This window comes from Mus musculus, chromosome X (genome assembly GCF_000001635.26).
Source record: "Mus musculus strain C57BL/6J chromosome X, GRCm38.p6 C57BL/6J".
In the NCBI taxonomy this organism is placed as follows: Eukaryota; Metazoa; Chordata; class Mammalia; order Rodentia; family Muridae; genus Mus; species Mus musculus.
The window spans coordinates 50,881,254-50,904,889 of record NC_000086.7 but is presented as its reverse complement, the minus strand read 5'-3'; the positions used below and the strand labels follow the sequence as shown (position 1 = coordinate 50,904,889).

The following is a 23,636-nucleotide window of genomic DNA, read 5'->3' as shown; positions in this document are numbered from 1 at the left end:
TGTTTGATCTTGTGCAGGCAAGCATTGATGCTGAGAGTTCATAGTGTGCTGGCTTTGTTGTGTCCAGAAGACATGCTCCATGCCCCAGCTCCTTTATTCTCTCTGCCTCCTTGCTTTCTATTCTTCTAAGTTCCCTGAACTATAGTGGTGATGGGCTGAGCACCCCATCTCTTACTTACAGCACTTTGACAAATTACTACTCTCTGCATTGGCAGCTGCCCAATGCAAAAGGAGGCTTCTCTAACCAAAGTTGAGGACAGGTGTGTGGGCATGAATATTCCCTTTTAAAGATTTATTTATTTGTTTAATATAGGTGAGTACACTGTCACCCTCTTCAAACACACCTGAAGAGGGCATTGGATCCCATTATAGATGGTTGTGAGTAACCATATAGTTACTGGGAATTGAACTCAGGACCCCTGAAGAGCAGCCAGTGCTCTTAACCTCTAAGTTATCTCTCTAGCCCCTAAATAAAATTTTAATCTAACATTATTTCCACAACCAACCAATGATGTTTTGTTGATGCCTTTAAAATCTTACCATTGGATTTTAAAATAGTTTTTTTAAACAAAACAAAACAAAACAACAACAACAAAACAAATTCTGACAGCCACAAGACATTCTTCTCTTTATTTTTCTTTTACATTGTTTTTTGAGGTTTAACCTTTAGCTTTATGCCTCTGATACATTTTGAGTTCATTTTTCATATGCTTTTGTGGTGTGCTTCAAGAGATTATAGGTAAACTGCCAGCTATTTGGACAAGACAGAAGGATTTGTCTACCAGGAATTCTGGTAGAATTGCTGGCTACGGAATGCTAATGTACAGACTGATGCTTTGACTGGACTGGATTGCATCGTAGTATTTGTTTCTCATAGATTTCCACTGGTCCTGGAACACTTCATTGAAAAGATTTTTATTTATTCATTTCACTATCTTGACACCTTTGTCAAAAAACAATTCTGAGAGTTTGTTTCTTGACCCTTCATGCTGCACTGTTCTCTATGTTTTTCTTGAAATTTTGAAAATATCGGATCTTTGTGTCTCTGGGGAAACAGTTTATCTTTTACTTTCCACTACAAAACTTTTATATATCTTTTTTGGGGGTCTGATTATAGTTACTACACCCTCAAGCATAATGCTGGGTGATATGATAAAAGCAGTCATCTTTATCTTATTCCTGAGTTTAAGGGAAAGCCTTGATTCTCACACCATGTGATATGATTATAAGTCAGCCACAGGCTTTTCATAGATAATGTATATCAGGATGAACATGGTTCCTTAATTCCTCATTTATACAGTGTTTTTAGCATTGTACACATATTTTGCTCAATATAAAAGCGCCTCAGGATCCCACAGTGTATTACTCTTAAAGACTATGCACGCACACACACACACACACACACACACACACACACACACACACACACACACACATATGTATATGCATGAAATAACTGATGAAAAAGGAGGTCATGAATTTGAAGGGAAGTGGGAAAGGTATTTAAAAGATGAACTAGAAGAGAGAAATATTCTAATTATGAGCTAAAAACAGAATGTATATGAATAACAGGTGTTATACCTCTTCTTACCCACTTTGTCCTAGATTAAATATCACAATGGGGAGAACAAAGTGTTCTCAACTTTGACTTTAGGAGAAATAAATTGTCAGAAGGTAATGCATGTGAATTTTAGACCCACAGAAGAAACAGAGCAATTACAAGGAAAACAAAAGTCAAAGAAGCCTAAGGCCATTTACAGAAGTGGGAGACATGTCTAAGTACGCAGCAGCTGCACAGATTTAATCCTGTAATGGTTGTCTCTAACAATAAACTGGAAACATGTGAAAAACAGTAAATTAGGTTCATAGATAAATTGCCAGCTACTTGCAAAGGATTATTTGTGTATTGGGGATTCAAACTCTTGGGATTTACAAAATTCCCAGACTATACAGTGGTGACTTGGCTATAGCTGGCTTGTAAAATAGTTGATTTTTATTCTCAGCTTATGATAATGGACAATCACAGTAGAAATAGGTTTGGGGCTACATAAGTTTTTACTAGGCTTCTCATAGGAAAATGCCAGAAAGTGGGTGGATTAAACGAGAAAAAAAAAACAACAACAATAAAAAAACAATTTCTCACCATTCTGGATGCTGGAAATCTAAGATCAAGGTATTGGCAGGTTTGCTGAATTCCAAAGCCTCCATCCTTAGCTGGATGAAGGCAGTCTCCTTACTCTGCACATCACCATGTGCACTCATACCTAAAGTTCCTGCATACCTGGTTTTCCTGTTTTTCAATGAATACTCAGTAGGTTGGCCTACAGCCATCTGCTTATGTTCTCAATATCAATATAAGTCCTCAATAAAATCACATATGGTGGCCCCAAGGGATAGAATTTCAACTTACAAATTTGGGAAAAACAAAAATCTAGTCTGTAATAGGGGCTAATTGAAAGTAGGCAAAAGAATGAAAAGAGTATAGAAGATGGCAAACCTAACAAAACATTCTGTGATTTGGGAGCTTGTTAAGGTCTATTCTAAGTGTGTAATCCGTGATACAGGCTGAGACGTCCCAAAAACCCACCACTATGATTTGAGAATGAGTCTGTTCGTATTCCACTGGATAAACACAAATATACACACAGCGCAAGGTGGAGATTGGGGTATGGGGATACACCAGCTGTGCAGAAATGGCTGTTTGGGGGAGGTTTTGGGTTGTACACTGTTTAATTCCTCAATGGAAATGTGGAAAAAAATTTCACTTTTCTATTGTACAGCAGAATTAGGAGACTTCCATGAAGAAACAGTTAGGAAACATCTGGTGCAAACACAGTACTTACCAAGCCAAGCCAGTTTAGAGAGCAAGATCATGCAATTTCATCAGCAGCACATGTGAGTACTATCGCTGGCACCTACTTTCCCGGTAGAAGACACTAATTAATGTTAGGGCAGATGCTTAAAAGCAAGCCTTTAAGTCTGAGAAGCTTTCAGTCTCAAGAAATCACTCAGCTCCTTGTGGGGCTTGCATATATTTGGCTCATTAAGCCTTTCCCACTGCAGAGGCCGGAGCCCAGCTGAATCAGACATTCTGCTACTGGACATAGCAAGGAAGCTGGATATGTATGGCATCAGACCGCAGCCCGCCAGTGATGGTGAAGGGATGCAGATTCACCTGGCTGTTGCTCACATGGGAGTATTGGTGTTACGGGTAACAACCCTTTCCTTGTGTGCTCTTCAATGTGCTGGGGGTGGCTAGTATGACTTCAGCTTGACTATAGGTTCCCCCGATAAGGCTTTGCCTTACCACCAGCCAGAAGGGAAGTAAGTGGTAGTTGTAAACGCTGTGCATAAACCCTCTTCCCACTACATGCTTTGCGTCTGTGAAGTTAGTAATGTATTATCTGGATTTTGAGGCCACGACATTTCGAATCATGCCAACATGATTCAGATATCCAAAAGCCATAGGCTCTAGTGCTTTGCAGATTGGTAAGAGTCACCTTAAATGATTCAAACTACGATAACACCCTTACTCATTACTATTTACATCGGAAGTGACCAGTGCTAGCTGGTAGGGAATTAATGCTGGATCCTGCCAGCAACTTTTGGGGGTTACCAGATCATTGCTTTCCTGGGAGTTTGTATTTCAAGGTAGAAATCACCTTGAAGTACAATTGTCTTCTACCCCATCCCCCACCCTGGCTCCTCTAAGCAATTCTGATTTCCCTGGTCTGCTTAAAGAAAAACTGTTTAGAGTAGCTAGAAAGGGAGTGAACTGCCATTGGAATATTGCCGGGTGTGTGCTATCATCGCTGGTAAGAAGTTTGGTGATGCAGAAGGCATTTGGAGCAGGGGGAGAAGGAGGTGAGCACAGAAATGAAGGTACATATTCGGACCGAAGTTTGGACTAAGGAGAAGTAGGAGAGATGGCTGTATATTGAACAGCAAAAGCCAAGCCAGATTTGATGCTCCTGCTAGTGGGGAGCTACTGAAGGTGTTTGGATAAATGAGGCAGCAAAGTAAATGGGCATTTCCTTTCAGTACTTACATGTGGAAACAGGGAAGGGAAGCTATTTTTTTTTTTTTTTGAGACAGGGTTTCTCTGTGTAGCCCTGGCTGTCCTGGAACTCACTCTGTAGACCAGGCTGACCTCGAACTCAGAAATCCACCTGCCTCTGCCTCCCGAGTGCTGGGATTAAAGGCGTGCGCCACCACGCCCAGCTTTTAGAAGCTATTTTAACAATCCATTCTTCTAGCGTCTCACTACAGTGGCTTAAAAGTCTCCATGATGTTCCTTTTTGCTTATATTCTGAGGGAACTGCAACGCTTTCCTGCAGCCTCTGCTTACTTTCCCAGGATCTCTCTGGGCAAGGGAGAGCCCCAGATGATCTTCCTCAGGAAGAGTAGTTCCCATCATGCCTCTCCTGAGGCACAACCCAAATTAGGCTGACTCTGTGTTTCCTTATAGGGAAACACAAAGATTAACACCTTCAACTGGGCTAAGATTCGCAAGCTGAGTTTTAAGAGAAAGCATTTTCTCATCAAACTTCATGCTAATATTTTGGTGAGTACATTTTTAATCAGTGGTATTTCTGTTCACTTGGAATTTTTTGATTGTGCTAGAAATGGTTTGAATACAAATGTTGACAGGGTCCTGTCCCTGGGGGTTGATGGGACCTCTCTTTGTCCTCTTATATAAACTGAGGAGATATTTAATGATGCTTTAACTAACGGCAAACACTGTGGCATTTGATTTGCACTTCAGAATAAGTGATACTATAGGAAAGTGAGGTATTGGTCTCAAAGGTAAAGTCTTGGTAGATACCAGGGTTTTGTTTGTTAATTTTGATTTATTTTGTTTGTTTGTTTGTTTTCTGAGGCATCTGATGAGTCAAATGAGGTCACCCGATCCAGGACTATGGAAATAATTATTTGGTGGTCTCTATTTTGTTTTTTAAAAATATCACTACTTACTTCTCTTAAGTAGAAACTATTGACCATCAACTACATGCTTAGGCCAAGCAGAATGTGAGAAGTGGATGTTCATATAAACAAAATAAGTAATTCTTTGATGACTTTTCATTGCACAAAATAAGAAAAAAAAGATGTTAGAAAGGATGTTTTAATGACTGACCATGAAGGGAAAAAAAAACTACATGTATAATCAATAATTTGAGCCTAAAGAAGATCCAGTTTGGATTCTATTACCTGGATCTTAGTAGTATGTGAAGGTGTTCATTTGAATGGTTCATGGAACCAGATGTGGTGTGAACCTTGTGGGTAGCTCCAGGGCCTATATGCAGGAACCTGGAAAGGGGTGAGAGAAGGGGGCAGTCAGCTCAAAGAGCTGGTAAGGGCTGTTGAAAAGTGGGCTGGGAAGACACCAAAGAGCCTTGGGCCAGTGAGGGTATGTGGTGACTCAGGGTGGCAAAAGTTTGTACTTTAGAACTGGAAATCCAAGTTCCCTTAGGACACATCAAAAAAGGGACTATGGCAAGAGAGAAAACCAAAGCACTGTAGAATGAGAGAGAATATACAGGAAGGTGGATTTCTACCTGGGACATTGAAAAGGCTTGTATACATGCAATCATCCTTACCGAGGAAAGGAAGCCTCTCCTTCTCCTTTGCTCTTTGTTATTTATAATTTCTTCCTCTCTTGGAAAGAAGACCTTTGATAGTCATTTTAGCCTAACTTACAACTTCATTAAAAAAAATGTTTCTGGAAGCAAAGAGGCAAGGCAGAAAAGCCTGTAAGGGGAGAGGAGTGTGGAAAGCAAGTCTGGCTTTGTAGACAAGGCTTGCATATGAGCGGAGGCTGTGTTGAGTGAGCTTTGGGAGGTTGCCAATCATTTGGTTTCAGTGGCTGTGGAATGGATGGGGAGCCAAATGGAAAGCCAGATGCTGCATGGGATGCTGGACTGACACTTTAGAAGGCATTGCGAGCAGAAGGTCTTTGGTATTCTTGCAGGATATTATGCTTGATAGAAAACCATTTTTTACAGGTGTTGTGCAAAGACACTTTGGAGTTCACCATGGCCAGCCGAGATGCATGCAAGGCTTTCTGGAAGACTTGCGTAGAGTACCATGCTTTCTTCAGGCTCTCCGAAGAGCCCAAATCAAAGCCCAAAACACTACTCTGTAGCAAAGGTTCCAGTTTCCGCTACAGGTAATTATACACTGCATGTAGGAAGACCATGCACATTGCTTCTTTTCAATAACTTGGGAAGCAGTGGGAGGAGTCGAATTCCAGGAACAATAAAGAATCCATTTAAATCACTTGAAAAAATATAAATATTCCTTACTGTTCATTTTTGGTACATTGCATTAAGTTGGCATTTACTAACCCAAGGGGTTGGATCAGAATCATAGTGAGAATGTAGGGTAGCAGAGAGTGTTATTTTTTTTAAATGTATTCAAGAAATTTACTGTCTTCCTTAAAGGCAGCTCATATGCAGATCATGGAAGGAACGCTCAACTGCCCCCATTAATGGCATTTAGGAAAAAGATAGAGTGAGAAAACACTGGAAGGAACCAAAGGATTTAAAAGATGGAGCAATCCTGCACTAGAGGCTTCTCGATACAGCTCCCACGGTAGAGGAAATGAAGTGAGGTAGAATTAAGAGCTTGTTCCTATTTGAACTAACCTCAAAATCCATTGAAAGATGCTTACAAAACTCTAGTGATACAAAAAGAATTCTAATCAAATGGTTCCACTTAAGGGACTTTTCAAGACTGTGGAAATCTGCCCTTGTAAGAATAGATATTTTAAAAAATCACACACATATTTTTGGTGGAATGCTTTTAAAGTTATTCTACAGATCCCTGTCTTCTTAAACAGATGATATTGAGCATATTTTGCTCTTTCCTAATTACCTGAGTTCTCATAAACACCCCTATTATCCTTTGCAGGCAGTGACAGTGGGGCAGTGGCCTTCAAGGAGGGGAGGCAATGTTAGGCCTTGTACTTTGGTTAAATGGCTCAGACTTTGGGGATTTTATTATTGTTGTGATTTCTTTTCTGCCTTTTGTGTTTCTCCCAATGGTGAGCTCAATTTCTTTACTGTTTCTCTCCTGGTTTGTTAGCTGTTTTGGGGTCTACCTTGAATTTGGCATCCAAATAAACAGCCTCATTAGAACTACTATATAAATAAGAGTCGGTGGTATTTTACAGGTTTTTTTTAAAGCCTAGGACTTGAATAGTTGTTCTATCCTTGGTGTCCACATAAGTGGGTTTAGATAGCATCAATATGATAGGGTGTCACAACGCTTGACACTCATCCAGATATTTGAGGTTTCCAACCAAGGTGAGGCTTTGAGGTTTTAGGAACATATAGGCTTATGATGGAATTAATGATTTTTGTCTCTTCTTTATGATAGTGGAAGAACTCAAAGGCAACTTTTGGAATACGGGAAAAAGGGGAGATTAAAGAGCCTGCCGTTTGAAAGGTGCTTCCTTTCCTCCTCTCTTCTCATGTGAATTGGAAGCTGAATTTAGAGATTTCTATGTTTTCTCTAATTTGCATAATGAGCATTTCAATGACTTCTCTGTTTTGGGGGATTTCAGGAAACAGTACCCATCTCAGTATCATGAACGGCAGTGCAGATCATCACCAGACATTCTCTCTGATGTGTCAAAACAAGTAAGGTTTTGGAAAAGCCTGACTTCTTTAGACAAGTATAAGTCATCTATCTAGTCTTCAACTGCTTCCAAGACTTGATTTTGCCAGAACCTCCCAGTGTGTGTCAAGGTCACTCTGTGAGGTTAGCCTCTTGGAGAGGCCTTTTGGCATAGTCATTCCTACTAATAGACCATTTAATAAACTACAGCTAATGTGTACTGTGCACCACGGAATCCCCTAGTGTACTTCCAAATTGCAAACTGTACTATTAACATTGTGAAAAACAAATCAGACATGAATACATTTCTTTGGCTTCATTAGTAGAAATGCTAAGGCTTCAAAAAAGCTGTGTGGTGTAGTTGCTTATTTGTGTAACGTGATTTCAGGATACTCTCTTGCCCCTAGCACTGTAAGATGATGGCCACATTTGAGACTTTGATCGAGAAACTCTTTGATTACTTTTCTTTGGCACTCTCTACAAAAGTTAAGTGTAGATGTCCTAAACTCCCATGTCTTCACTCAAATCGGATGATTTTTATCCAAAAAGACATCAGAGGTAAACCAACAAAAAGGACCATCTAGATTATGACCCTCTGAGGCTATTAACAGTTCTCCTTTCCAGCCTTTTTAATGGGAAATGAGGAGGTGGTAGAGTAAGAACGAGAGACTGTGGTGCCCAAGGTCCACATAGCCTGTTAGAGGAAGACAAGTACAGGATTCCTACTTCATTGATACAGCTACCAAACTGCTTGAAATACAGCAGTACCTGAAGGACACATAAAATATGTAGTGTAGAAATGGGATGTCATTGAGAATGAAGAATGTTGCATGTACTTTCTAACATACAATTTGGGATATGGTATGAGTCACATTACCCTTTCAATACACCTATTTATCAGGTATGGAATAGATCATGGATTTAAATCACTTCTTGGAATCAGCCTTTCATAATAGATTAACTTTCAGACCCTTCTCAAGTTCAGCTAAATAGCATTTTTCACCTGACATCAATGTGTCTTCTTTTTCAAGGTGGAAGATCTGAGACTGACATATGGCAGCAGCTACTACCGAAATGTCAATGGGGTGCATGCATCTGAGTCTATGCTAGACAGTAGGAGGAGGAACTCTGCAGTTGAAGTGACCTTTGCAGCCGAGCTGGAGCATTCTAAACCGGAGGCAGAGGCCACATCGCTCCACCCATCCCAAAGCAGTTCCTCCTTCACCTTCATTTATGCAGATCCTGTCTTTAACACTGACCCTGAGCCCATAGAGTTCTTTGAGGAGCGGAGTCCTCTAAGCTCCTTCCAAACAACCTCCAAGTTTGCGGATAGTCACACAAGCAAAGCGAGTCCAGCAAGGCAGCTAACATACACCGATGTACCCTATATTCCTTGTACTAGTCAGAAGGTTGATATTATGCCTCCCCAAGTCTTTTTTTATGTGGACAAGCCACCCCAGGTACCCAGACGGTCTCTGATCATGGCAGAGGAAAATATGAGACCAGACAGCTATGTAGATCATAGTGCAATAAAACCAGCTAAAAGGAGCCCAAGGAATATGAGGATAAAAAGCTTACAGCAAGACCTTCAAGAACTCCAAGAAGCTATGGCTAGAACTAGTGGTAGAAGCAATATCAATGTAGAGCCAGAGGAGGAAGATCCACATTTAGATGATGCATTTGCATATAACCTTCAAGAGCAAACTCCTAAACGATCTCAAAGCCAATCAGACATGAAAACTATCCGTTTTCCTTTTGGGTCAGAATTTAGACCTTTAGGACCATGTCCTGCTCTGACTCGTAAAACCGATCTGTTTGCATGTACGTTTGCAGAGCAGGAGTTCCCAACAGTCCTAATAGATCAGAGCTCAGCAGAAAGGTATGTAGCTAGTGAGTCCAGTGATTCAGAATCAGAAATTATTAAACCAGACTACTATTTTTTGTATGGCAAAGGAACAAAGTCACCCAGGGCCCGAATCCGCTTGTCGTCTGGTAGTCTGCAGCTAGAAGAAGAGGATGAAACTATTTCTTTTGCGACGCCAGGCGCTGAAGATAGGACTTTGCTAAAGCCATGCAATTATTTCTTAGCTTAAAAGAGTGACTCTGTGAATGTTCCTGGCCCAGTTCTCAGTTACCACCTTAGGTAAGACATAAGAAGCCCTTTTGATCCATCTTTTCCTTAGTCATCTTAATTGATGGTAAGATGGTGTGAAAGATCAAGCTGCAGCCTCTTTCCATGAGCTTCTTTCTTTTATTTCCTCCAAAAAGACTCGGAACCATGCCTTCTTCTCCCCAGCACTATGGCAGTGCAACATCAGTGGATGACATACCACTATACATTTCCTTGGGCAGCCATTATTAGTGAAGATCCATTCTTCAATGGCGAAGAACAATGAAGTGGGTTGGTACATGGGACTGGCTTCTAAAACCACCTTGTGATTTAGTAGTCCATGACTATGTTGGTTATTTTTGTGATTAGGTAACTTGTTTGGGACCCAGTGAACAGTCTTGTTATATACTAAGAATGTCAATTTTTTTAAACATATACATAGGTGAGTAGCATAAATCCTCTCAGCACATGGTAAGAATCAATAGAGGATTTAACAGATTTCTCAATGCAGGAAATTCATGGATTAGGCCCATTTCTCAAGTGAACTGTGTGCCTGATGAGGATATTAAGGTGTTTGACTTCTGATTTCTCCTAATTACTTATTATATAAGGTGTGATCAATGTTAACAGGCAAGTTTGTTTATTAATTTCTCCTGCCAGAATTTATTTTTTTGCCGTAAGTTTGTTGCATGCATGTAGGCAAGGATATGAGGTGTGATTTTAATAAAGAGTAGTGGAAAATCCACTCAAACAGAAGTTATGAATATGGCCTTCTTTTTACTTTAACAAAATCCAGAAGTAGTTGGTCCTGGCCTATATCTAACAAGACAGAGAATGGACAAAGGACAGAGTCAAGGGAAAAAAGTATGGTCAGGGGTAGAGAAGTAGCAATAGGCGTGACTGCTATGAAAAGTGGCAGCAGTCACATCAGACTCAGACAGAGAAACAACATTTTCTTGTGTGGTTGTTGTTTTGGATTTTTACCAGGAGCCAAGGCTGGGCTCCAACTCATGATCCTCTTGCCTCAGCCTCCTGTGTGCTGGGGGTTCCAGTGATGGACTACAGTGTTAAAAATCAATTTGAGTCCTCTAAAAAAACGTTAAGTGCATGCATATTTAACTGAATGCATGAATAGACACCATGTGCATGCTTGCTGCCCATAGAAGCCAGAAGATGGGGTGGGATCCCCTGGAACCGGAGTTAGCAGACAGTTGTGAACTGCCATGGTGGCATCGGGAACCCAACCTAGATCTTCTGTTGACGTGGCCAGTGGTCTTAAGCACTGAACAATCTCTTAGCCCTCAAAATTCCATTCTTGACCCATTAAATATTTGCCTTTCAGTCCTCTTGGGAGGCTACTGAAGAACCTTGTTGATAATCTTAAATCAACATATTTTGAAGACCACGTTAAGTGTAAATGTCAAAGAAGTGAATTGATTACATAGACAAGCAATTTTATGTGTGATTTGATAAGAAAAGGTAGACTATACAATTCTTTTGTCTCTACATCAGTAATAAAAACTTTAATATACCTTATTCCACTCCCTTTTTCTCTTCCCGGACACAAATTCACTAAGACACGAGTGTAGAGTAGTTATTTCAAACTGAGAATACACTGAAACTTGACCACTTACACAAAATTTCTGTAGGTTTTTACTTTCTTAAAAAAAAAAGTACCTGTAATCTTTTCCCCAGGAGAAACTCAAAATCTTGCGAGTTAGATGCTATTTCTCATCTTATTTTCATTTGAAAACTTTTGCTAAATGTATATTTTCCTTAAGAACTATAAAGTTTAAATCTGTATATGATCTTTTATTAAAATAGTAATTAAGGGGATCGTTAAATTAGCCATCTGAAGACACTTTTAAAAGTACTATTAAGAGTTTTATGGTAGGAGGAAGAAATCAGGATATATATCTTCAGCTATATAAATACAGTCAATTCTTAGTAACTTTTAGTTTCAATGGAAGCCTTGGTTATGTTCCAATAATAAAAAAGAACTATTATAAATTAATTAGAATAACATATCAGACCCACCCTCAAGAAAACAAACATCGAGGATCATAAAATTTAAATATTTATTTTTAAAATCCCCCAAACAGTGACATATGCTTCACATAGAAACAGGTCTACAGAACTAACGCTATAATGAGTAAGCAATACCAGCTGTATTTGGGATGCAGGCGTGTGGTACAGTTTTCCATAATCAATTTATGAACTTGTTTTTACTTTCACAAAAATATGAATGTCACCCATTATTCAAGTCACACAATTATTTTTAGAGCACTATGGAGAACAAACTGCGATTGAGTGTCATTTACAGCATGGACAAAAAAACTAAAAATCTAACCAAGTCATCAATTCAAGGTACAGTCAACTCAAAGCAACAGGTACAGGATAGGCACCAATGAAAAGAATTTTCTTGGCATACAATGTTCTGCCTTTCAAATGTTTGTATTTCTTTTTTAAAAGAAGGGATGTAATTGACATTTCAATTAAAAACTGCATTGGCTACTTGTACAATGTCTTTCCTTTTCACATTTGGCAGTTACACAGATATTTTAAAATGTTTCGTGCTAAGCTCAAATGTGAAGATGCAAACATTAAAATCATAACTGTCAAAATTAATCAGTACCAACAATTCTACATTAGACCTAGTTTAGCACTTAGGCAAACATAGTATATATATATATATATATATATATATGGCTAAAAAAGGCTATAACTCACTTAACAGTACCATAAATAGAACTGAAAATTAACTGCACAGTCTATCTTACTTTTATATGACAAGAAATGATCCTGCTCTATGGTATCTTCCTATGAGTTGGACAATGTTCATTTAAATACCCCTTCAGAATTGAACACACTATACTTATGAGTGGATAATTATAAACAAAAATGTATAAATAGTTTCTACAAAAATGCATTGCCACGACAAAATAAATGCTGGTTTAAAGTTACGCTCATACCTATTGATCAGGTATTTAATCACAAGACAAAAAGGTTGTTAAAAGTTTTCTAAATCCAAGCATGTAATATGTGATTTGAGCTGAAGATTTAAAGACTGAAGCCAGACCAACTCCACCATTCTCGGCTAAATGAGATTACTTTAAATGTTAAATAAGGGTTAATTGCTTCTTCCATCTGAAAGAGAAGATAAATACACCAAGAGGTACTTCTGCTGTTACATGTTGCATGGAAGTGCTTCAAACACAAGGTTCTCCAAGGTGCTAGACATGGGGCTGCCTGAATTCAGAACAACTTGCTAGGAAAGTCAATACTTTCTAGGTCTAGGTGGTTTTCTTTTTTTTCAAGAGCTTCTTAAAAACACTTGTTTTAAGAAGGTATTACTTACTTCCACCTCATTACAAATAGTCATTTTTAGAATATACTTGTGTGGGGGAAAAAGAATGCTTTTTGAAGCTTGATGATTTACAAACATTTAATAGTTAGGATGACTTTGAAAGACCTGTATGTTTATGAGTATACAGTTAACTAAAGATTCCAAACCAAACAGTATTCATTCCATGAACATAAGAAATAATGGTACCTAAAATTAAAAAACAAAAAACAAAAAACCTGTATCTCAGCATTTACTACAATACCGGCAAAACTATAGTATTAAAATTATTCCTTACAAAATAATCTCTTTAAAATACAAAATGATAATCACCATCACAAAATAGTTTAATAGCTTCCTCTAAATCTTCAATGTGGCAAAGATCCAAAAGGCACATGGAGCTCATGAGTTAAGCATTTATAAGGTTGACATAGCTTTGGTGGGTTTCTCCTGGTCCACATGAAACAGAAGCCAAAAGTAATGACAACAGATTTCTTAAGGGGATTCATCCGCAGAACACCTACAAAATTAAGACAATATAATTCAATGTATAATTATAAAAGTCATCTATATTTCTTACTCATGAACTGTACAATGTATGAAGAAGCCACATTATTTCCATTAAATCTTACATAGATGGATGTGTTAAACAATGTAAAAGAACGGTTAAAAATTCCTTTGTGTCTGATTTCACAACTTACAACTTGGCTTTGTTTGCAAATAAGAAGAGAACTGGAGGATTTTAAGCATGGTTTAGCACCAGAGTCCTGAGTAGGCTTTACTGGATGCAAAGATAATTAAGAGGGATTTTATAGGTCACGTATTTATTTTCACCGTGAGCTTAGCTGGCTAAGGAAATCAAAAGATGGGACAAGAGGGGATACAATGGGTTTAAAGTTAAATGCTGTACAACCATGTTAGAACTCGCTTAAGCTAATGAGTATGAATGCATACATACGGAAGTGTTGTTTAAGAAAAGAAATTTCAAATCAAATGTAAGAACTTTGTGAGCCAAATCAAAGTAATAGAAGACAAGACAGAAACTAAATGCAATCAAATGGCTCTATTCTTGTCTCAACTGTTTTCCCTAAATCTTTTAACCAGCATTTCAGAAGGGTTCAAATGGAGAAATTTTGCTATGGCAATGATGAGAATAGTGGTCTTTCTGCAAAGGCTAAGAGTACTGTCAAGAGTGAAAATGAGGGTAATGGTTCATGTGCCCAAATAAGAACATACTCAGTGACATTTTCTCTCATTTCATCCTAACAGGGAAAGACAGGGCAAAACCTGGGCTGTTTGGTTCAGTAGAAAACTACCTTCCCATATCTAAATATAGTCATTCCAAAAGCTAAAGTTGGGTTGGGGGGGCGTGGCTCAGTGGGGAAAGTCCTTGAAGTACAAGCACAAGAGCCTGAATTCAAATCTCTAGCATCCATGTTCGGGTCAGGTGGAACTGAGCCCATAGAACTTCAGCACTGGAGGGCAGAGAAGAATATTCTTTCTGGGCAATCACTAAACAGGGCAGGCTGCAGGTTCAATGAGAGGCCCTGCCTCAAAAAATAAGGGGGAGAGAAATAGAGGAACAATCCCAATGTTGACGTCTTTCCTTCCCAGGCCCATGTGAGAGATAACTCCCCACGTTTCTTTCTCTCCTGCACCCCCAGCCCTGTCTTTCTCTCTCTGTCAAAGAAGACGTTTAAATTTGGCAAGAAACAAATCTGTTTTCAAACATACAACTATCCGAATGTGATTTTGCAGGGAAAATGTAGGAAACAGCTGCATCGAAGTAACTTTATTACATCAGAAACTACCATCTAAAATGCCAACCGAAAATGACACTTCAAACTTACTTTTGAAATTTTTCGATTAGTTTCTTCACCATCTTATCTGTGATGCCAGGACAGGCGGTTTCAGCCACAGCAATACTTTTCTCAAGTTCTTCAATTGCCTGGTTTCGACTCGCATTATTCTCGTCCTGCTGTTTAAGCTGAAAAAGAGTGATGGCTGTAACATTTCAAATACCCTGCCACCTGAGACAGATATCGGATACTAAATAACCCACACTTACTTCGGCAAATGCAGGTGTGATTATCATAGACAAACAGCTCAAGGTTTGCACAAGATCTTGCTCCTTTGAAGAAATGATACAGATTACACACACGAAATTAAAATAATCCTTCATGGTTTTCCTTAGTTATGTGATAACAAATGTGAATAAATTTGAATTCCTCCTTCAGAAGACTGAAGATAAAGCCCTATGTTTTCTTTCTGTCACAAACTGCATCCATCAGTGCAAGTCCCGTAATGTCTAGGATTGCAACAGATATCTGATTCTGTGGGTTTACATATCTCTACATGGAATGAATTTAAAATAACTGGCCATTTCGATGACTTCTATGGCTTAATTAGGTCACAATTAATGATAAATAAAACATATTATATCTATAGTGAGGCAGACAGGTATGCAGGGGAATTAAATTCTCATAGTTTTGCACATTACAATATCATAACAGCATTTTTAAAAAGTCTATCAGGAGACCATGATCAGATGAGAACACAACTATAATGGCATGTATATGAAGATGGTATGATGAAGTTTATTGCTTTGTATGCTAAATAAGTAAATGAATAGATAGATAGATAGATGATAGATAGATAGATAGATAGATAGATAGATAGATAGATAAAGTGATTAGCTCCATACACATACTTCCCCATTCTGCAGTTTCTTTGGATCAGGCTTCTTACGCACAGTGGTGAAACTCCATTCAGGGTGAGGGTTACTTTCCCTGCTGCTGGATTCCCTAAAGAAATGCCAAAGATGCTTAAGTGATTCAGCACAGAAAACAAAAAGAAAAACAAAAGAAAACAAAAGCAAAAACAAAAACTAAACCACCAAGTCAGTGCAAGAAGACTCTGAAGAGCTCTCTAACAGAGCGTCTGACCTTAGTTTCAGGTGGCTACACTATTTTCCTCAAGAACAGCAGTGTTTCTCAGCTCTCAATGTTCACCAAAATTCTACGTGGCGAGCCATCTGTGTCTCTACTGCCATTCCCCCACGCCTGAATCACTATCTCTGGTAGCATGCCTTGTGTTTTAAAGTTTCATCGAGAAGTTTTCATGATGGGCAGTTAAGGTTAGCAAGCCTTAGATTGGGCACACACTATAAGATGCTTTATTCATTTCAAATGATGAGCAGTTTCTCATAGCAGGTAACTGAGAACACTGTGTGAAGAACTAGAGTGCTGCCTTGTTGAACTACTGAAACACTAAATCCTGGGCAGCCCTTGGACAATCCTACTCAAATTACGATAAACACAGAAGCAGAACTATTAACATAAATACTGCCATTTTTTTTAAAATAAAGAGGCCAATTTTTCCACAGGGTAAAAACCATACATAGGTAAATAGGTATAGCAGTTCACAGTTCAGTCTGATCACAGTTTGGTCCATGGCCAGGAAGTCGGAAAGGCTATGAGATCAGTTCTCCAAAGGGTCCCACAGGTTGTCATCACAGTATGAGAAAACATACTTCCTTATTGCTGCTCATGAACCAGTAGAAATCCTATGGTCCAATCATATTCCAAAATTTTGTAATATACTCAAGTATCCACTAGGGGTTAGACCAAGACCATTTAAAAGCAGAGCTTTTCCCTTCCAAAGCATGTTTTCAGATTCATTGTATTCCACAGACTGCTCAAAACATGATTAATCTTAGTCTAAAGCAAGCATCCCAGGTCACTGCAAAAAAGCAGAGCACATGCAAATGGACCTGTCTTTTAAAAAAAAAATGCAGTAATTGGTACATACGAGTCAGAGCCCTCGGAATCAGATTCCTCATCACTGTGGCCTTCTGCCTTCCATCTCTTAAATCGATCGATCAATTCAGTCAGATAAGAAGTCTTCTTTGAATTTTTTACGATGAACTTATGCTTCAAAAGTTCTTTAGCTGTAGGACGCTAAGGCACCAACACAGGAAAAAAAAAAGGATACATGACTATGTTGAGGAACTTCAGGGTTAAGATAGGTGGTAAAATGCCAGTTGAATTATTAAACTGAAATCTATAAAAATCATGTTTATATACATGAGGACAATTACCATGTAAGAGGAGAACAGACAATTCTATTTGCTTGAAGTGGCTCAAGGTAAACCGTATTATATTCAGCATTTCAGCTACCTAATTTGTAGCTGACAGAAGCTACAAATAGTAGGCAGAAGTAGTAGACAGAAGCTAGGATACACATCAGCATACAAGGAGGCAAAGCCTCCTCAGAAATAGTAGCACTTAGAAAGTAAACATCTAAGAAACGTCAAAACAACAATTTAAGACACTTTTATTTCATTGACTGTAATTTTTAAAAATTCATGCAAATGAGCAAAATTGCTGTAATTTTGTTAGCATCTGCACATCCCATGAAACCATAATTTTGCCATTGTCTGTCCATATCTCAGTATACACTTTTCTATCAAACATTAACTTTTATTTATATAAATGCAAACACCAAGTGCTGTGGGGAATATGCGCCTTTCAGTATTTCATTACTAGTAGACTGTTTACTGTCAACATAAAAATAGTTACATCAATCTGAGGCAGTGCTGGTGCAATTTGTAGTCACCAGGAGTGAAAAGCAATTTTATTTTTAACACTCAAGCAACTATAATACAATTAGTCAGTTCCACTGCTAACAAGTACACATGTACTTTAATAAGTAAGTAATAAAACATGAACTATTTCCCCTAATTCTCTCCTTGAAATAGAAAATCATCAGATAGCTGGGAACTAAAAAGATGATGTGAGGGAGGAGAAAGAAAAGGGCAAAATTCTGGTTAAGAACAGAGTAGAATTAGCAATATGGGAGGAAAAAAACCCAGCTTCTTGGATGGTCCACAGATGTTTTTCTCCACCACAGGAAAAGCCACCTTTGTTAGAAGTAGATGGAACAATAGAAAAATCAACAGTGGTAATAACAATGCATACTCACAAATGACGGGTCTTTATTCAGGCAAGCATCAATAAACTCCTTGAAAGACTTAGTAAAGTCTCCAATAAGAGTTGGAGGGTTGTTTTTTGGAATAAGAAACAGAACTCTCATTGGATGCATGTCAGAATTCGGAGGCTCTCCCTTGGCAAGTTCAATAGCAGTAATTCCCAAAGACCATATGTCAGCCTAAAAAGGAATCAATAACAGAAACTGTACATCACCTTGTAACTTCATTCTAGGATGCTGCCCCCAAAACCCTGTATCTCAATAAATGTAGTGAATTATAATAATTTTAATTAGTGGAACAACACTACTTGAGTGCTCAATAAACCAGATGAAAGTTCTTGCCTTCAACAGGCTCCCATTCTAACAAGAGGGACAGATAAAGGAATGACATAATGCTGTATGGGACTAAGATCTGTGGAGAAACAAAGCAGAATAAGGAAATAATGACCAAAGCAGGAAATGTAGCGCTGTGTTGATGCGAAATTGTTGGGAAGGGTATCTCTGTGCTCACTGGGAGCAAGGCTATTCCAGACACAGGGGAAAGCAAGAGAAAGTCCTGAGGTCAAAATGAGGTCACGAGGGCTGAAGCAAAGAAAGTACAGATGACAGTGGTAGAAGATAAGGTTAGATAGGCAGACAATGGCCAGATCATAGGGAGCCATATATGTCTGTAACTGTAAGGACTCCAGATTTCATTGCAAGTACAATGAAAAGCCATTGAAATAAATAGAGTTCAAATACTACCAACACTAATGGGATTTACCATCAAGAAACAAAGTACAACATTAACTCTTCTTTTAGACGCACTTGTAAGGGAAGGAAAAATTAAAGAGCTTATTAATGAGGTGATGTCTAAATAATTTCATCTATATAGGGAATGCTTTACTTTAGAGTCATAAGCTGACTGTTGAATAACTTCAGGAGCCATCCAAAACGGAGTCCCTACGAAGGTGTTTCTTTTGATTTGTGTATCTGTCAGCTGGCCAGCAACTCCAAAGTCAGCCAGTTTAACATCACCTTGTTCTGAAAGCAAGACGTTGGCAGCTAGGGGGCAAAGAAAAACAAAATGAGTATCTCTCAGTCTCCCCACAATGTATCTGTTTTTCTGAAGTTTCTGTTTGACTTTTGTATACCTTTAATGTCTCGGTGGATTTTCTTTTCAGAATGTAGATAGTCCAGACCTTTCAAAATCTCCTTGAGCATGGTGGCAATCTGGAACTCATCAAATGGACCAGCACGCAGCTTAAGGACAAAATACATGTATATTCACATATTTTTTTAAAATTTGGAAAAACAAAATTCAAAATTGGTATTTTGAAACATAGGGATCATTTAGTTACCTGAAGTAGCCTATTAAACCAACATTTGAACAGATGAGGAAGAAACTCAAAAGGGAAAAGGACAATAACAGACTCATTTCAAATAGCTGTACAGGAATTTAGTGATTATTTGTGGGCTGGGAATACAGCTCAGCTGGTAGAGTTTGTATTTAACATGAGCATAACCTTAAGTTAAATCAACACCCATAAACTGGGTGTGGACACACATGCCTGTAATTCCAGCACTTTGGAGATGGATGCAGGAAAGGAAGAAGTTGAACTTCATCTCTGGCTATGTAGACAGTCTGAGGCTATCCTGGGCTACAGGAGAGCCTGGGCTAGATGAGATCTGTCTAAAAACAAGCCACCCACATACACAGAAATAAATACTTTATCTTCAAAGATCAGATAAGCAATTTTACCTAGATACTAGCTCCAAATTCTGGGCATTCTAAGATTTACATCCCAGCTTTACTACGTGGGAATGATATTAGAATGACTATCACATGGGGAAAAGAGAGTCTGCCACTTAAGGAGTAAAACTCTCCAGGGGAGTGACAGGGAGTAACAGGAAGACTAAAGAGTTAGGGGTAATGGAGGGAATACAGTGAATGTATAGTGTATGCGTGTATGGTGGCTCCTCAAGTCACACCATACTATGCACAAAGACTAAGTAAAATAAGAATGCCCAAACACAAAGAAATCAGCTACTTGAATTCTGCAATTGCTTTTAAACACTCACTACATATTAACACTGAACTGGTTTTTCAATCAGACACTCCTAATTTAAATTCAGCCAGGAATATAATAACTAAACTATTCAGACTCTCATTGTAAAAATAAAATTAAATCATGAAGGAATAATATTTTTTCAAATAAACGTAACACACTTCCCTTTCTTTCTCCACCCCAGTAGCAAAGCCAGTCATCCCAACTGGAAGACAAGGAAAGCAATCATTAGGTTTCAGGAGAACTTGTAATGGAATACCCAAAAATCTCTCTTTAAAATAAATGTTCATTTTAAAATTCTGGTACCTCATAAAGCACAAACAGTGGACTGTACAGTATTATTACAGGAAAGGGTGGGAAGCAGAAGTCAGAGACGAGGTAGCGTTCTGTTTGCTGGAAGGAGGGGAGAGGTGGTACAAATCAAACATTGCCTATTCTGCCTCACACTGGGAGGGATTCACAGCTCTTTGGCACCTTGTGTATTTCATCTTTCCATGAATGGCATATTTATACCGAATAAAGGGCACTTTCATGTCAAAATTTAACAGCTTAAAATAGACCTGGTACTTTGGTTTCACCGTTCGCTATTAAGAGTAGTCTGGGTATACCGTATACTCCAGGGATGTCTGTAATTCAATAGATCTCTTTGCTAGGTAACACTATCTATTTACTTTCAAATCTATCAGCTGCCGCGTCATTTTTTTTTTTTTAATTTAAAGGTTAGTGATTAACATGATTCTAAAGGTGAAAATGAGACACTGTTTTATTTATTTATTTAAAGAAATTCTGTGGAATTACCAAACAAAACAGAAGGATATATATCGTATGAGTTAATACTGAAATTTAGTACATGATCATAAAACATTGGCAGGACCAGAGGCACACTCTTCATTAATTAAGAAACTGGACAACGGCAATTTAAGAGAGCTCACTGTCATTTTGAAGGATTTCTAAGTGTGGAATAGATAGCTCAATTCATAGCCTAATATCGAAAAGTTAAAACATTTCAGTAAGAATAACAAAAAGGGTCTTAAAGATTCATTACCATATTTGATATATTTAAAGATTAGATGATAATTCAAAGTAAAACTTCAACTGTCAGCTGAAAGGGGATGGGAGAAGAGTATGGGAGAATGGAGATGGGATGGTCGAGGCAGATGGATTTTTCTGGACCATCACCATACCAAACACAATCGTGGTGCACAAGCATCTTAAGGTGTGCTGGTAGTCATGAGAAACGGAGAATGAAAGTCTGAAACGGCAGGGATGTCACATATACTATAAGAAGGAATGTGTGCTTGTTTGTTTTGCATAGTTTTGCTTTTTCAAATTTTAAATACAACCTTGAGAGAGAGTATGCCAAGGTCTTAGACTACATTTCCTTGGAATGCTTAACTGAAACGTCTCTGCAGTGTTCTAAGTCTCTGTCCCAGGGCAACATACCTGCTTTTGAGAGTAAGGATAAGCAAAAGAGGGACAATTACTCCTTTAAGGACCCTGCACTTTTGCGTTTATAGATATTACCTACATTCCTTTCACTTCCTGCTAGCCCCTAAGGCAGCATGCTACAGTGTTTTATAACTAGCATACTGTCCCCAACTTTCCATGGTGTGTATGCTTTAGCCTATTTACCCCATCATATGTCTTTGTGTAAGACACTGTAAATGCTTTAGAAAGAAGCAGTAAGTAATAAATTCAATGAAACCACATCTAATATGGCCAAAGTCTGTTTATCTATAATGAATCAGTAATTTGTACACTGTATAATCGCAACATGCAACACAATTCATAGTCTTTTATTCTAGTAGTTGGATAGCAGTTTGAATTGAGAAACACTCTCTTTAGCAACCATTTTGGGTTCTCTTGCTACTCTACAACAAATTCTTAGATTCCGGAAAATGATTGCATTCATCTATCTATGAATACACATGGAAAAGAACTATGTTTTCCCAGTGACTCCTATGCTTTATAATTAAATAACAGGACTATTAATATTTTTAGCTGGTAAAGCAGAACTAGACATTGCTAACCTGTTTTTTTCATTTAACATTTGAGGAAATTAAGTCACAGAGTGACTGACATGCTCAGTATTAGGCAGCCATTTAGTAGAACTGGAATTAGGTCACTAGACTGTGAACCAATATGAAACTGACAACATTTTAATTCATTAAGTATATATTAATTGCTATTTGTCTAACTATTATATAGAGGTAGACAGCACCATAAGATAGAGAAAATGTGTTTCTTTCACTTGGGCATAACATTAAACTGAGCAAACTATTAGTACTGGATACAGATTAGGGTTGCTAGCTGGGATTGGGCCAGCAGTCCCTGAGTAACATTACCATTACAGATTATAGCTTTCCCAATGCCTGTAAACTGGGAAGAAAGACACAATGACTATCTTAGGGGACCCAATAAAGTAAGCAGTGGATTAGTAAAGGGCTATCAATATTTAAGATTTGCAAGCAGGGAGTTGAGAGATGGGTCAGCAGTTAAGAGCACTGACTGTTCTTCCAGAGATCCTGAGTTCAATTCCCAGCAACCACATGGTGGCTCACAACCATCTGCAATGGGATCTGATGCCCTCTTCTGTAATGCAGGTATACATGCAGATCCAGCACTCATACATAAAATAAAAAGAAAGAGAAAAAAATGCAAACGGCAGAGTAGCACAGTTGTAAGACCCCATGCTATAGAAATATGATCATTTAGCTTCAAGAAGACGATGCAGAAAAGGTTCTCTTTCTATAAGAAAATGCCTCACTGGAGAGGAGACAGAAATAAAAAGTAAACTCAAGATATAAGATGAAACTCAAGGAAGGATTACTAAACTGGGCAACTGCATAAGCTATCATGAATTCCTAGGAGGCGAGGCTCTGCACTGAGTTTAATTATCATTTCTTTGGAAAAAATGGATCACCTCCCCCCACACCACAAACAAATCTCTTGGACACATTTTTAGTCATTCAGTCATCTAAAGTTTTAAGTAGTTGGCAGTCAGGTCTAAGGCCTTTTATTTTCATTTTATGTGCTTTAGTGTTTTGCCTGCATGCATGTCTATGTGAGGGTATTGGATCCCCTGGGACTGGAATTACAAACAGTTATGACTTGCCATGTGGGTCTTCTAGAAAAACACACAGTGCTCCTAACCACTGAGACATCTTTCCAGCCCTATAACTTTTGAGGCAGGATATAAATTTAATATACAAAACCAACATCCAATATACATACCAATAGCAAAAATGCTGAAAAAAAATCAGGGAACTAATTTAATTTACTATTGTCTCAAAGACGTAAAATGCTTCAGAATTTAAATACCTAACCTAGGAAGTGAAAGAATCCTATAATTCAAAATTTTAAATATTGAATAAATTGAAAATGGTAGTAGCTAGAAACTATATTTAGTAATACATATGTATATTTATGACAATAGAAGCCATGAATTGGAAGAAATGGGAGGGTTTGGACATCCTGCCTCAGAACAAGGTGGAACATTCTGGAGGCTGAGGCAGAAAAATTATGAGTT

The 23,636-nt window shown here is 38.3% G+C and overlaps 2 protein-coding genes across 11 annotated transcripts in view; one reads left to right on the top strand and one right to left on the bottom strand.

The window, feature by feature from the left end:
* Window positions 1–12,247, top strand: part of Frmd7 (FERM domain containing 7) — a 50,977-nt gene extending 38,730 nt beyond the window's left edge. For 2 of the 8 annotated variants that reach the window (XM_006541505.4, XM_006541506.4), the window contains exons 7-13: window positions 2,781–2,895; window positions 3,064–3,211; window positions 4,469–4,564; window positions 6,003–6,166; window positions 7,378–7,446; window positions 7,565–7,640; window positions 8,649–11,401. In XM_006541505.4, the coding sequence (XP_006541568.1) occupies window positions 2,781–2,895; window positions 3,064–3,211; window positions 4,469–4,564; window positions 6,003–6,166; window positions 7,378–7,446; window positions 7,565–7,640; window positions 8,649–9,710 (1,730 nt within the window). In that variant the 3' untranslated portion in view covers window positions 9,711–11,401. The other 6 variants (XM_006541507.4, XM_011251012.3, NM_001190332.2 and 3 more) reach the window with 5 other exon arrangements.
* The window catches only part of Stk26 (serine/threonine kinase 26), a 51,930-nt gene continuing 40,080 nt past the window's right edge, over window positions 11,787–23,636 (bottom strand). The window contains exons 4-11 of one of the 3 annotated variants that reach the window (XM_017318618.1): window positions 19,193–19,301; window positions 18,946–19,103; window positions 18,054–18,239; window positions 16,881–17,029; window positions 15,781–15,874; window positions 15,139–15,201; window positions 14,921–15,057; window positions 11,787–13,590 (exon numbers count right to left, since the gene is read on the bottom strand). In XM_017318618.1, the coding sequence (XP_017174107.1) occupies window positions 13,566–13,590; window positions 14,921–15,057; window positions 15,139–15,201; window positions 15,781–15,874; window positions 16,881–17,029; window positions 18,054–18,239; window positions 18,946–19,103; window positions 19,193–19,301 (921 nt within the window). In that variant the 3' untranslated portion in view covers window positions 11,787–13,565. Of the gene's footprint in view, window positions 13,591–14,920; window positions 15,075–15,138; window positions 15,202–15,780; window positions 15,875–16,880; window positions 17,030–18,053; window positions 18,240–18,945; window positions 19,104–19,192; window positions 19,302–23,636 lie in introns of all 3 variants that reach the window. The other 2 variants (NM_001313744.1, NM_133729.2) reach the window with 2 other exon arrangements.